Here is a 14,926-nt window from a genome sequence, read left to right as displayed (position 1 = left end):
GACGCTTACACCTCCATGTAATTTCTTAATATGTGTCAATAAAATTATTTACATCTGCTACACTGAGTGGCGCCTTTCTCTCAAATTTCCATGACTTTTCCAAAACTTTGTGGGTTAAATTATTTTCCAAAACTTAACCAGGCCTGGAAATTGCCATTTTAAAATTCCATAACTTTTCCAGGTTTTTCATGACCGTACGAACCCTGTAGTTAAAATATGGTCTCAATATATTCGGGGGGGGGGGGGGGGGGGGGCTTGCCAGGTAGGCTGTACGGGGCCCAATGATATCTAACAGCAGCCCTGTGTATGAATGTGCTGGTCATTTCACGTGCAATTTTCAGTGAAAGAACCTTTGACCCTTGACAGGGACCTCCACATAGGACCTGCTCAATGTGCACACTAAGCCCAATGGCTTAGATAGTGCGAATGCAATTGGCTGTGGAATGCTGTAACAGCACGTACTGCTATTTAATAGAGGTAATAACACAGATCAACTTTCGAAGGGCTGATGTTGTCAAACTGGCTTTTTCGCTATATTAAAAAAAAGCCTTTAATAAACTAAACGTGATGTAGAAGAAATTCAGACACATTCATAAAGCTCACACATTGTAATTTTTACGTTTTATTGCAAAAAGTCATAAAATCTTTTCAGTCACGCATAGATAAACTGCTTTGACAAGAAAAAAAGTTAGTGTTTAAATTAGAAATATCCACAACCATCCAGAAATACATTATTCCCATCTTGCTTATACAAACTAGTTCACTTTTTTTCCACTAAAGATACACACAATGTGGAAGAGTGTGCAGGTCATCTGTATGATCCATGTACTGAAACTGCTTTGCAGTGCTCCGACTGTTGAGAATGAATGGGGGGGGATATTAAAAGAGTGCAGACATCTTTTAAAATTCAATAAATTAATAGCTCTTTCTGTAATCACAACTACAAGAAAAAATAAATCAGCTTAGTGATGAAAATAGGATTTTCATTACTTTTAGCAAGCAGAAAACAAAATATCTGTGTACAAAGCTTGCAGAACTAAACTTGTAAATAACGGAATTCCTGTTATTTACGCTACAGCAAAATAAAAAAAAAAATCATCAATGGCAGAGATGTGTCCTTGTGGATTTTGGCAGGAAAAAAACATTTGAGCTCTCAGAGAGCTGGATCTTATTACACAAAAGAAACTCATTCTCAAGGTTTTCGTTCGCAATTAAACCTTGCAATGAGCTAATAAATGCCATGAGTGTAATAAAATGAAGCTCCTATACCTAAGGAACAAAATGCAAGGTAAAATTCAGCAGCCCCATTCCCACTGAAAAATTCTGCATGCCACACAATTTTTTTTTTTTTTTTACATTTCACAATAAAAACACAATTATGAATTTACATACAGTAATAATTTATTCAGAAATGTTCAGTTCGGTTATTCAGACTTTGTCTCATTCATAAAAGAGCAGCCATCTCATCTCAAATACCAGAATATACAACATTGAGCATAGCACTATGCCAAGAAGACTCTTGGACATGATCTAACCGCAACACTGATTTCCTTATTGATATAGAGAAATACATTGTGCAGATTGTTACACCAGATCTACTGTACCTATGCACCTCATGAGATCACAGTACTTCTGAAAATGGATTGTCAGATCAGACACGCAGAAAGGCAGGCCAGGGAAGAAAAGAAAAAAGAAAAGGCTTTCAGTAGCGGTCACATTGCTGTACGTTTAACAGCAGCATGATAATAAATCTGTATTTATAGACTACGAGTGTATATTCTGTTTTAACACTTTGTCCCTGATGTGAATGTGTTAGTCATGTTCCTCACGGATCTGTAAAAGGTCAGAAGGCAGCTCCACTAAGATCAGATTCATAGAGAGAAATGTTTGATTTTTGCGTCCCCTTTTTTATATATCTGTTGGTTAAAGTAGAAGAACAAGAACCTCCTATCCTTAGCAGCCAAGGATACAGCCATCTTAGCCTTTGTTTGATCTGATCTGCAGTTGTGATGGTACTGCATATGTGATCAGCAATCACACAAGGGCCTCAAGAGCTTTTAGTCTTAATGTGCTAGTATGCACAGCATGTTGGCACAATATGGAAGACTTACCTGGCTAGTGATCCCTTCCAGCACTCCAGTCAGTCACAGGCGCTGCCATCTTTTCCCAGTGTTCGTTTTGGGTTCAGACTCCTTGGCTGCTTGGTTAGTGCAGTAAATGTATGCGGAGCTACATGTGTAGCTCAGGATACACAAACTGACAGGCAGGGAGAAGGGTTATGACAGTAGATACCAACAGGGTTTCTTTTGTCGTATTATTCCTCGTCTTCTTTTTTTTTGTTGGGTATAATTCTGCTTTAAATTGATGAGTTTAGTTCAGCTTTAAAACTTGTGTGCCAAACACTACCAGGTTCTGGTAGTTTACAGCTCTCTTTTTTAATCTATAGCGCAAGAAAAAAAAAAAGGAAATCTTTAATGCAAAAGCTAATGAAGCTCATAAATTGGACTTTAAAGAATACCTAAACCCAATAACAAAAAAATGCTAAATATTGCAGTTTATAGATCTTAGACGGCCTGGCTGCATTTGTTTTCTTTTTTTTCCCAAGCCAAGAAATCTGTTAGAAATTGCACAAAAATACTTGTTGATCTCATCAGAAATGTCCTTGTCATTTCCTGTGAGCTGTACAGAATATTTTCCATCCTAGCTATCCTCTAATCTACCACATGCACTGCCTCCATGTAATGGAGATAAAGAAATATGGACATGTTTGTAGTTTATATCAGTAGGGCAGCCCGGGTGACAACCATGGCTCCCTCAACAGATATAGTGGAGTTATGTAATCACCCTGGGACAGGAAGTGTGTTTTTGCAGGACTACTAGGTGAACATGAAGCAAAAGAAGCTTAAACAAAGAAAACAAATGCAGCAAAGGACTAGTAAGCTGCAATATACTACATTTTTGGTTTATACAAATCATAAGGAAATGGAATGAGGGTACAGTTGTGAGGTTTTTATTCCCATTACATTCACCACATGTACCTCTAGTTAGCCACTTCAAGCAGAGTTGCCCTTAAAACAACAAGTGTACCTTTACTAAAAAGTATAATAACCCAAACTCTTCCTTGCCCTCCTAAACTAAACTATAACAGAACAATTTCCCCTTCTTACTGCAACAGACCATGCTGCTTACTTACCTCTGGAAGACAGCTGCATCCTGCTCCAAGCTGCAGCTTGGATTGAATCTTATAACGATAGTCACATCTAAGCAGTAATTCCTCCTTCCTATGTGTAGCCACGACAAGATGGCTCTATTCAAGTCTGAGTGCTCACTGTGGCCAGAGTTAAGGAATAAGTTCACCTTTTGTAAAATGTTACACCCATATTCAGGATGTAACATGTTATGAATGGACTGGCCCCCGCACCTCCCCAATCCCCGCTGTGACCGCTAGTGGGGGTTCTTCACCCTGCCCATTAGCTGTCAAAATTAACAAAAAAAAAACAAACGTGGGCAAGCGGGACTTTGCCCGCCTGCCCAAGTCACTGACTGATAGGGATCTGTGCATGGAAAACTGCAAGGTCCAGCAGCCTTTGTGGCTGTCAACTTGTAGTTTTCAATGAGCTATCACAGGGCTGTAGAGCGCCATGGTAGTTCAGTCATGGTTCCTGTCAGATTGTATCTGCTTACCCGTACTGGAAAGCCGATACACTGGCAGATCTGCTGGAGACCTGCATGGCATTGGTGCAATGCTTTACAGGCGCCAAAAAAAATAAAAATAATTGTACATTTTATACCTGAAATTTATTTTTTTCCAAAACGTGAACTTATTCTTTAAAGAGGAGCAGAATGCAACTATAATCTTGAGGTAGGTAGGCAGCCAAAGAGAAAGGTAGGGGGGTCCTAGTACAGTTTTTCATGAGTGATAGGGAGGGAGGGTTAGTGATTTATTATTTTTTTTTAAACCAGAAATGCCATCTGTATCTATTAGATTCTGTTTAAACTGTGCCCATATTGTACAGTAAATGAAAACAATTTTATGAATTATGGCTTCCTGAACAACCCTCATCAAATATATTTACAGGTTTTTTTTTGTATTTTTGAATATACATGGACAAATAAAAATTATACACCAGGGTTTCCTTTAAACAACTGCTGTGAATTTTTCAAACAGAAGTTACAAGGTAAGAGCCAGAATGTCTTTTGGGGCTTTGAGAGCCGCTAGAGTCTGTGGCTTCATTTTTTGAGTCCCTTTTTTTGGAGTTTGTAGTCACTGGAGTTGGAATCTGAGATGGGCGAGATGTGCTACCGTCTGCAGTACTTTTCCTGGGACTAGGATTATAGTTAAATGGAGTGACACGTGCTGCAACAGTTCCACTTGGTGAGCTGTGTTTGCTTGAGCTACTTGAACTAAATGGTGTACGCTCCGAAACTGAATTTTCATTAGTCTCTTGCCCTGCCGGCTGGCTGTTTATTACAGGTTTTGGGTCAGTCCCCTTTGCATCCAAACCATCCAATTTAATAAAAGATTTTTGCCTATTTTCCAAGACTGGCCCATTCCCATTCCCTGAATTATGTCTTCCTTGGCAGTCCCTTACTGTCTCATCCTTTTCCCCCTGCTCTGATATATTGTCAATAACTGGGGGAGAATTCCCAGTAGGAGTTCTGCCTGATCTAGGGTTATTGATTGGGCAGTCCTCAATTCTTACCCATACATCTTCTGTTTTGGAGACAGCTGGTGCCATCTGGAATACGGTTTTAGTTTCTAGTGCGCTGTTCGACTCTGCAAGAATATTAGAGGAACCAATGCTTGACGTGTCAAGGATTTCATCACTCTCCTTTATCTTTCGCCAAGTTCCTTTTGTAGATGGCGGACAGTCTGTGCTTGATTTATGCCCAGGAAAGGAACACGGTGGCTGCCTTTCATCTTCACTCTTTGCTTTCTCACTAGACTCGGAAGAAGCAGACAAAATTGAGGATGAGCTCCCAGTTCGCCTCCAAGTACTTACACGAGGAAGGGATGATGAATGTTTACTATGCTCGCGTTTCCATGTACCTGATCGAGTAATTGGAAGCCTGGATGGGGACTCTGAATGTGACCGACCAATATCATGACGTTTTCTGAGGTCACTGTGCTCCGGAGGAACATTCAAGTTTGGGGGCATTTTCCTCCAACCTCCAGGTTGTACAGGATGAGCTGATAAGGACATATCAGGAAGGGAAGGGCTCAAAGCTGGTGTTTGAGATTGAGATCGTGTGGGGGAGTCAGCTCTTGATGAGGAGGATAAAGATTCAAAAGATGCAGACTCCTCCAATTTCCTCCTTAATGTTGGACTAGGTGCTTCTTTAATAAACGTTGACTGCCGTACTAAAGCAGGCCTTTCTGACCTATCCGACTCACTTCCACTGGACTTTGTTGATGACATTCTAGACAGTTCTGCTTTTTTACTGGATCCAGAATTATTTGTGTTCTGATTTAAACCCTTTGATGCAGACTCACTTCTTGGAATACCACTGGGTGCTTTAGGTAGATTGCTTGTGGGCTGCTTACTTAAGTTCTGCTGGCTTAGCTGTCTACCTGGTGATGTATAGGACATTCTACCCGAGCCTGAGGACTTGGTGGACGCTGTACTGGGAGAAGATGTTCTTGGCAATTGGGAGAATTTGTTAGGAGGGTTTATTCCACTCCTGCCTGGTGAAATAGAACTACGACCAGGTGACTGCAAAGGCCTACTTAATGGTTGAGGAGATGGTCTTGAAGGAGTAGAGTCTCTTGAACCTGATCTAGAACCACCCTTATTTGGCCCCCCTGGTGTAGTAGACTGCTTGCTATTGTAAACAGATTCAGATCTAAATGGCTTTTGTCCTCTAGGAGAATTTGTGGCAATGTCATTGGAACTTTTTGAGGGTGTGTTTTTCAGAACAGGAACTTTCTTTGAAACAGGACTTGTGCTAGGAGAACTAGCACGGACACCAGGTATATGTATCATTGTTCTGCCACGTGAGATTGAGGGCGCATTTGACTGTGCTGACTGTTTACACTGACTTGAAAAGTCAGAGCTGGAGCGGGATTTTCCTGTAATCATGCTTTTATAAACTTTCTTTCCTCCCTTGATGCCTTTAGATTCTTCCTCAGTTTTCTTATTTTCTATTAAACTTTTTTCCCCAGGTTTCAAAATTCTTGGTCCTTTATTTATGGTAACTGGCTTTTCTTCCTTGTCAGGAGTAAGATGGAAAGGGGAGCCCAAGGAAATACCTGATTTTAGTGAGAGAATTGAATCGGAGTCCGATGAACCTTGGCGAGACAAAGAAACTGCAGCAGCTGCTTGATGTATGCGGCTAACAATTGAATTAGCACCTTCCTGAATTGCTTTCCAGTCAAAGTTTTCTGAATCTGGAGAAAAGGCATTTTCAGAATCAGGGCTTTGCAGATCTCTTAAATCTAGTGTAAGATCCGGTTCCTCCGCAAGTATTCCACCAATGCTATTCGAACGGACCTTCTCACCTTCACTTTTACCTTTGGGAGGTTTTTTCTTCTTTGGCATTGCTGAACTTATGCATTCCTGAAGCAAATCATCTTCAGAATCAATGCTTAAAGAACTCAGTGAACTGTTCCTAGAAAAGCAGACAGGAGTATCTTCAACATGAAATGATTTTGGTGCATAACCTGATGTTTGAGGTCTACGCAATGCAATATCTGAGTCAGTAGGTTCATTTTCTTTTGTTACCTCAATCTCTTTGTTGTTGTTCTCTTGGTCAATGTCACTTAGTGAGCTTAGAGATGAATTGCGAGAAAAGCATACAGGTGTGTTTTCAATGGCAAAATTCTGCATTTTCTCATCCGAAGCTGCTCCCCTATCTTGAACAGGTTTAGATGCAGGGGGAAATGAGGCTTGTTTTTGCAACACTGACTTAGGTGAAGCTCTGCTTGCTGGATTCTTCTGACTTGACTGTCCTGTTTGGCTTGATTGAGGACTTTTATTTGCTGTTCTTGCATCTGCTGCTTTTTCTTTTCGTAACTCTTCTTTTTCTTTTGAAAGGTCAATGTCATCCTCATCAAAGTCTAATGAACTGAGTGAATCATTCCTTGAGAAGCAGTATGGTGTGCCTTCTATTGGTGTATAGTGGTGCGGAGAATCAAATGCAAAACTTCCTTTTAAACGATCTTCATTGTTGGAAAGCTTATTTGTGGACTGGTTTCTTACATTTTGCTTTTTTGTCTCACAGTAAGGTTTTTCTGGTCCTAGGCTCATTTTGTGTTCTGTGTTCTTCTTTGCAGGTCCAGTTAGTTGTGGAATAGGCTTCACTGGAGAAGTGGGCTTCCTTTCAGTTTCTTGGGAATTCTTGTTGTTTGAGGTAGTGTTTCCACTGGTATGATTGATCTGATCCATTATCTTTTTTACTCTATATGGTTTGTGACTTTTTCCTTTGGGCATTGCTGAATGAATGCATTCTGCAAGAATATCCCCTTCTTCTGTTTTGTCCTCATCAAGCGCTATTGCACTGGTGCTTGCATTTTTACTAATCTCTGAGTCATCTGTACTTCTACCTTCAGTTGGAATGGTGTCTCTTTTTTCAAAATGTGTAGGCACAGGTAGTGCATTTGCTTGGTCATTATTTGCCAACTCGTTTGGTGGGGATTCTATGGTAAGGTCACTGAGAGATGTTGCTGTTGAAAAATTTATTGGTGTGCCTTCTACACAGTAGACTCTAGGCATATCATCGGCATGGGTGAAACTGACATGCTTTTGAGCCTGTAATCTATTTTGAGGGGGAAGTAGTTTATACACTGGCAGCTGGCTTGGTTTTCTAGCTGTAGGTGGTGCATTTTTGGAAGTAGGGGGTTGTGAATTTTTCTTGTTTTTCCTGGAGGATTTTGTAGGCATAGCTGATATTATACACTCCTCTAATATATCAATGTCATCATCTGTATCATCTAACATATCCTTCTCTGGTTCTGCTTGCCTGTCTTCTTTTGACTCTTGATGAACAGTGGATTCTTTGGACTTGTCTGACTCTGCTTCATTCCCTTGATCATTTTCGAAAACAGGGGGCATGATTTTAAGTTCTACATCTTTCGGAATATAAGGTTCATCAAGACTAAGAGCACTAAGGCTTGAGGCACATGAAAATCCATCCGGTGTGCTCTCAGTGGCAAAGTGCAATAAGGTATCCGCTTCCTGAAGCACCTGCACCCTCTGAACGGCTGCATGTACAGTAGTCTGTTTTGCAGCAGGGTCTCTCTCCTCTGTGCCAGCTGGTAATTTAGCTTTATTTGCATCTCTCTTATTTTGTACTACCTGAGGTGGAGGAGGCGTTTTACTTCTGCTTGGAGGCATTGTTTGTCCTGGGCTGTCGGGAAGATCGCTAGGACTTATAACACCACTAACCATACCACTGCATGGTTCACTTTGCACAGAGCTAGCTATTGAATGACTCTCAAAACTATCCAGAGAACTGACAGAAGTACACCTGCTGAACATTAAAGGAGTTTCCTGAACGTAATGTTCTGGAGGGCTCTTTGGTGTCTGAGCACCACTTTTGGAGGGTGATTTAGCACCAGAGGAGAATTCTACAGACTTATGCCTTGACGGGTCTGAAGGAGACAAGTTTGAAGTATGTAATCTGCTAGCTTTTGTCCGTATATGGTGTGATGTGGAACGAGATTCATTTGTTACTCCTTCCTTAGTATTAGAATCTCTATTATCCTTAAGTTCAGTTATCTGAAGTGAATTATTTCCATCTGCTCCCTGGGATGCTCTTTCACGTCCTTCAATTTCATCTTCAGCAGAAGACAAAGATGACAAAGAACTGCACCGTGAAAAACATATAGGTGTATCTTCAACGCAGTAGGTCTGCATAGTTTCTTGATTTATTGATGGAGGTTTACTTGTGGGTTGTTTTTGCCTGTTTTGACCACTTCGAGACTGAGCAGAATTCGGATGAAGTTGATTTTGTCTGTTTGTGTTGGGTGATGGAGTTGGTGTATTGCTGTTGGATGTCACATGATCTTTCTTAGCTCTCTGTTTGGAAGAGATCTTTGAAAAAGAGAATGAAGGTTTTTGTGTTGTGGATGGAACCTCAGGAGGATACTTTCGACTGTAATCAATGGGCTGCTCAACATGGTGCTCATCTTGGTTATAATTTTTCATGCTGAAATTGACTTGCCTTTCATCTTCATCTTCTTGCGGTTCTTCCTCAGAGTAACGCTCACTGAAATTGGTTGTTTTGTCATCATCAAAGTCATCAACTTGACAATGAGATTTAGTAGACTTCTGATTCATTCCCATAGCAGAATTTGTTCGTATCTGATCACCTTGGGCATTTGTCACCCTGGTACGATATGGTGAGGAATTTTCTGGTTGTGATAAATGAGAAGGAAATTTTTTGTGTTTCTCATCTTTGTTTTCCGTGAACGCAGTAAAAGGTGTTTTGGGATTTCTTGTCTGTCTTTGCTCATTTTGTTTCATTTCATTATCCACAATATGTTTGGGTCTAGCCCATCTCTCATTTTGAGTCGGGCTTTGTCTTCCAGAATTTAATTGTTCATCTGAATATTTGAGACTATAATTTATTGGCGTATCAAGTTCAGTATCATTATCATCCATGTGATTAGCACTGTGTATTTTATGAGCTAGACCTGCTGGATACTGTCCATAATTACAGAATTTACTCTCGTCGTCTTCAGAATAGGACTCAACAGATGGTTTAACTTGGCCACACTTTCCATAGCCATCAGTGCTGCTAACACTGTTTAAACTATCATTTGAGGACATTTTATACTCCATGCTTTTCATGTAGGACACAGGACAACCTCTGTTAGAGTTCTCCCCTTTGGAAAAATTGTACAGATTTGTATGGGAATGGTTGGATGTCTTTCTGGTAGTTCTTTCATCTGATGCATTGTGAGTATCTGAAGAAGATACTGAATGTCTGTCCTCTTGAGATAGATGAATGTTTGATACTTCATCCATAACTTTTGAGATTTGAGCAGTAGTTGACAGCTGGAGTCCTATACGCTTGGCAGAGCTTCCATCGCTGCTATTATGATAGTTATTTATTCCAGGGCGTTCTCTGTCCCTTTCTGCCCTGCTGCTATCACTAGCTTGCCTAGAGGAAGGTGCTGGCAGCACTGTTGCATTTATGTATGGTGAAAGCACAGTTAGGTTGCCAGGGCTGAAGTTGTCAGACCGACAAATAGAGTCATCATGTCTACTTGAGTCTAAAACATATTCACTGTACAAATTCTGCTTATGCCTCTGCTTATTGCGATGCGATGTTTTGGGGCTTAAGTTATCAATGTTATCAAACGTCTCAGATAGGTGTTGCGCATCAAGCTCTGCTTCCAAGGCTTTCTGTTTTCGCACATGAAGGGATGGAACACTGGATCCAGGAGACATAATATTCGCATCTTTATATTTAGCAGGTCTGTTTGCCATTAGATTCCGTAAGGCTGCTGCACTGCCCATTGCTATCATTTTGTGCTTTGAATGGATGAGGTTTTTGAGCATGCTGACAGCACCCATATCCCAGAGAGCCTCCTGATCCTTGGCATTTCGAGCAGATAAATTCCATAAAGTGCCGCAAGCATTGCTGACAATAGTCAAGCTGTGAGATTTCAAGTGCTGTAATAGTGTTTGCAAGCAGTTGTTCTCCCTCAGGATTTGCCTGAAACAAGAAACACAGTAAATGTCAACCAGAAGAAGCAAATTCCTGAACAATGCATTATTTATTGTAAAGACATGAATAGAGTATATAATTGTATCAGGCTAGAGAATCTGGATTATAAATGGTAATCTAACCTCAGATGCCCTGAGTGGTATTCATGGCTGCAGTAACTGATGCTCTCTCGGGGACAAGATGTACAGACTTAAATTGTCTGATTACAATAAAAAATGTAATACAAAAAAAAAAATGGACTAAAACACAAATGGGAATAGCACACAACAGAATAGGGCTAGCTAATAATAAAACAGTAAAATGTAACATGGATATATTGCTAAAACAAGCAAATCCAATCTGAAGCGAATTTACCTGCTGTAGGTATTATGTTACAAGATAAATGAGCCTTAGCAGGTTTCTAAAATATTTTCTAAGTATCTATCGTTCTTTACTACAAATGGGCTAGATTTCGAGTTAAAAATAAAAGAATGAGGTATCTTATAACACACAAAGCAAAAACTGTAATTTATGTCCATTATGAATTTTATTTAGTATAAAAAATATATACAGGACCATATCCCCCCCCCCCCCTTCACTGTACAATTACAGTTAAACATTTACTAGGAAAGAAATTGAGGATATTATATGTATGGTGGCTTTCCTGTTCGTTGTGCTTCATTCTCTTAAGTGTTTTGCTTTATTGACATATAAATCATTCTACACCAAAACAGCTAAGCAGTCTATTCTCTTTAAGCAGTGAATTAGCTACTTTATTTTCATTTTTTGTCTAGGATATAAGGTTTCTCACAATAGCTTTCCTTTAAACAAGAACATAGTACAAAAATACCAACCTGTGGTCTTCATTAGTAGCAATTAGGCTGGACACATTTCGCAGTATTCCGCCTCCACTCTCTATGATGGCTAGAGTATTTGTCTGACTTCTGTAAGTTAATGTGCCAACCAAGAAAGCTAGTGCCCCATCTACAGAACATATATCAGCTTTGTTCTCTGTGCAGTGTGCAGACAGATTCCACAGGGCACTTAATACACTCTTCAGGGTGGACTCCTATCAATTCAAAGAAAAAGAAAATATTTTCTTTAGTATATAGCAATCATAGATCATAAGCTTCAAAAACCAACCTTCAGCAATAAATTAAGACCACTGTCAATGACCCTTAGCATTGTAAAATGCAACAAACACCATTCCTCATCAAAATGAAAACACACTGGCTCAACAGAACTTTCAGCCAAATTTGTGAATACAGCAAAAGACTTGAATGAGTAATATTGTAAATGGAAGCTATTTATCAGGGAATCTTGGAATTTAATTTACCAGAAGCAATCACATCTTCTCTAACACATTAGTAACAATTACTAAACAGTTTTCTTCACTCTCGCAAAAGATCTCAATGCCTAGGTTACCGAGAGAAGTCATGATTCGAAGAGATGAAAACCCATAATGTAGTCATAAATTGTGACCACCATGTACACAGCCAGATTTTACCTTTTTTACTTCCAGTGCACATTCTGTTAATGCTTTCACACTCCCAACTTCACGCAGCGTCTTTTTGCTGTTTACATCTGCTCTCCAGGATAAATTTCTAAGCACGCTTGCAATGACCTGCAGCACAACAAAGCAGACATCTTTAGCAATATTTCAGATTACCTGAGTATCGGTTACATCTTTGGATTACCATACATCTGCCACTGACCGTTTTAATATTTAGAACATCTTTTTCAATGACAAATGCTTATTGCTAATCATTTTGTTTAAAATGAAAAACACAAAAAACATAATTTCTATTCCACTACATCATTTAATATAAACATTTTTTTTTGGCAACAATAAGCACTAGTAGTTACACATTAGGGTCATCTTGACTAACAGATCTGGCTCTAAGTCAACGTTTAGAATATGAAACAGAGCATGGCTCACCTCAGGAGATTTAGCTCAAAAGAGTAGTAATGAATAAAAAATTCTAAAGTATGGTGTAGTGCTGCGCTGCCTATCTTAAAATGCAAAGTGACAAAATCAATAAATAAATAAATATGTGTGTGTGTTTCTCCTTATGAGTACACAAACGCTGATAATGTATGTAAAAATCAATAAATCATACAATTATTACACATGATCGCTACACATCATATATAAAAGCAAGGTAAAATATTATGTGAATAAGCAAATAAGGTGCTGAGTGTCTGTACTTCGGTGCAAAAATTGTGATGGTATAAGTGAATTGTGGAGCAAGGGGTGTCGCCACGTGATCCGTAGACAATAGCCATACACACAGAAAATATTCTATTGCAGGGATGTCAAACCCAATTTCATAGAGGGCCACATCAGCATTATGATTGCCCTTAAAGGGCCGGTTGTATCTGTAATACTAGATGTCCAGGAGTAGTGATCGACCGATATCAGTTTTTCATTGCCGATACCAATATTTTGGTCAATGCATATTGGTATCGGTGGATATTGGCCGATATTTTTTTACTTTTTTTTTTTTACTTTACAAGTATTCTTGTAGAGGGATTTGGGGGTCTAAAAGAAAGACCCCAAACCCCTCCTCTGCTCTTAAAAGCATTCAAAGCACCAAGTTTGGCTAATTCTAAGATAAGTCCTGCGAGCTACCTCCCTATCTCTGATTTTTATATAGTGCTGCAAACACTTCACTTCTCAGAAAGTGCCAAGTGCCGAAATCATATAGAATTAGTGTTGCGCAAATATAAAAACCTTAAACAATGCTGATATAGTGTGAATGTGAATTAGAAGTGGGTATCAGCCCTTATGTTAGAGATATTAAAGCATATATTTTTTTGAGATAACAAAATCCAGTGTCAAAAAATAAATATAAATATAAAGTGCATACCATAATTCCGTGGAAAAAAATATAATACAATTGATAAGAATAAAACTAAAAACTCTAGCATAAGGGATTATATTTGCGCAACACTAATTATATATGATTTCGCCAAGTTTGGCTGTTTTGAATGCTGTCATTTTTTTTAATCTGGCGCCAGACAGTCCCCGGAAGTGATGTCACTCATGACATCCCTTTCTGGGTTTTTGCATGGAGACCCGATCAGAGCCAAATGCGGCTTTGATTGGGTCTTCGGCGGCCGTGCAGGCTGGTTGCCCAGGTCTCCCTGTGGAACGGGGGACCCGGGCGAGCCGCGGAAGGCGGCGTCCCCTCCCGCTCCTTGTAATGACAGCCGAGCGGCTTCTCAGCCGCATCGGTTGTCATTACAATACAGCCGACCGTAGGCTATGGACGCCGGTACCGGGGTGATGCCTCTAGCTGCAGGCATCACTCTGATACAAGCACTTTCCCGAAATATTGGCAATATCGGTCACCTTGATGGTCGATTCTGATATATCAGGGAAAGTGCATATTGGCCCTAGATATATTGGCTTTGCCGATAATCGGTCAATATTTAGTCTAGAGTATCCCAACCCCCTTACTTCAGATGTCAAGAGTCCCCCCCCCCATCCTCCCTTACATCAAAGTGCACCCCTTACCTTGTGTTTCTGCTGGGAAGAACCTGGGGGCAGAGCCGGGTAGCAGTAAGTGCAGGGTCACGAGGAAGTCCAAAAGAGGGCTGGAGCTCTAATGCAGCTCTGGGAGAGATTCAAGGGCCACATGAAATGGCCTTGAGGGTCAGATTCGGCCCTCGGGCCTTGAGTTTGACACATGTGTTCTATTGTATACAATGTGCAACGTATATCATAAAGTGCTAAGTGTCCATACAGTAACTTGGTAATCTGATTTGCATTAAACACCAGGTGATCTCCTCATATAGATCTGTATCATCAATTGGTGTATTTCAGATAAAACGGTGTCCAAAAACGTATATTGTGCAATCTGGACCATTATTGTCCAAAAGAAACGTGCAATAAGTGAATCCTTTTGGTACTAGGTTGTTGAAGAAAGTGAAGGTGATCTTCAGTGCAGTGCCTTCGAACTTGTGTGACTAGCCTCTCACCTCTCACTTTCTTGTATACAGCCTTTAAGATATACCGATCTCTCCAAGGGGTCCCGAAATGGTGGGGCCCTCGCGGTGTATCTCATCTCCCCACTGCTCCTTTATATCCTATTATCTTTCTCTTGGGGGAAGCGTACAACAAAAGCCTCTCATGGTGTAGTACTTCAATAATTTTATTGAAAAAACGTGTATAAACTCACATTTAAGACTGTACACAGCAGCGTAGTATCTCTCAGTGTGTACGTCTCTTCCAGGTACTCGTCACTTCCGGGTACGCTCCGTCCTGCCC

The 14,926-nt window shown here is 40.1% G+C and overlaps 1 protein-coding gene across 2 annotated transcripts in view; it reads right to left on the bottom strand.

Annotated features, from left to right (window-relative positions):
• Nucleotides 1-606: 606 nt before the first annotated feature.
• Nucleotides 607-14,926, bottom strand: part of APC (APC regulator of WNT signaling pathway) — a 283,126-nt gene continuing 268,806 nt past the window's right edge. Inside the window, exons 15-18 of one of the 2 annotated variants that reach the window (XM_082244064.1) lie at nt 12,161-12,277; nt 11,508-11,722; nt 4,704-10,662; nt 607-1,632 (exon numbers count right to left, since the gene is read on the bottom strand). In XM_082244064.1, the coding sequence (XP_082100190.1) occupies nt 1,585-1,632; nt 4,704-10,662; nt 11,508-11,722; nt 12,161-12,277 (6,339 nt within the window). In that variant the 3' untranslated portion in view covers nt 607-1,584. Of the gene's footprint in view, nt 1,633-3,906; nt 10,663-11,507; nt 11,723-12,160; nt 12,278-14,926 lie in introns of those variants that run through there. The other variant, XM_082244063.1, reaches the window with a different exon arrangement.

Source organism: Pelophylax lessonae (genome assembly GCF_965119305.1).
Source record: "Pelophylax lessonae genome assembly, chromosome: 1".
Lineage (NCBI taxonomy): Eukaryota > Metazoa > Chordata > Amphibia > Anura > Ranidae > Pelophylax > Pelophylax lessonae.
This window is presented reverse-complemented; position numbering and strand designations above follow the sequence as displayed.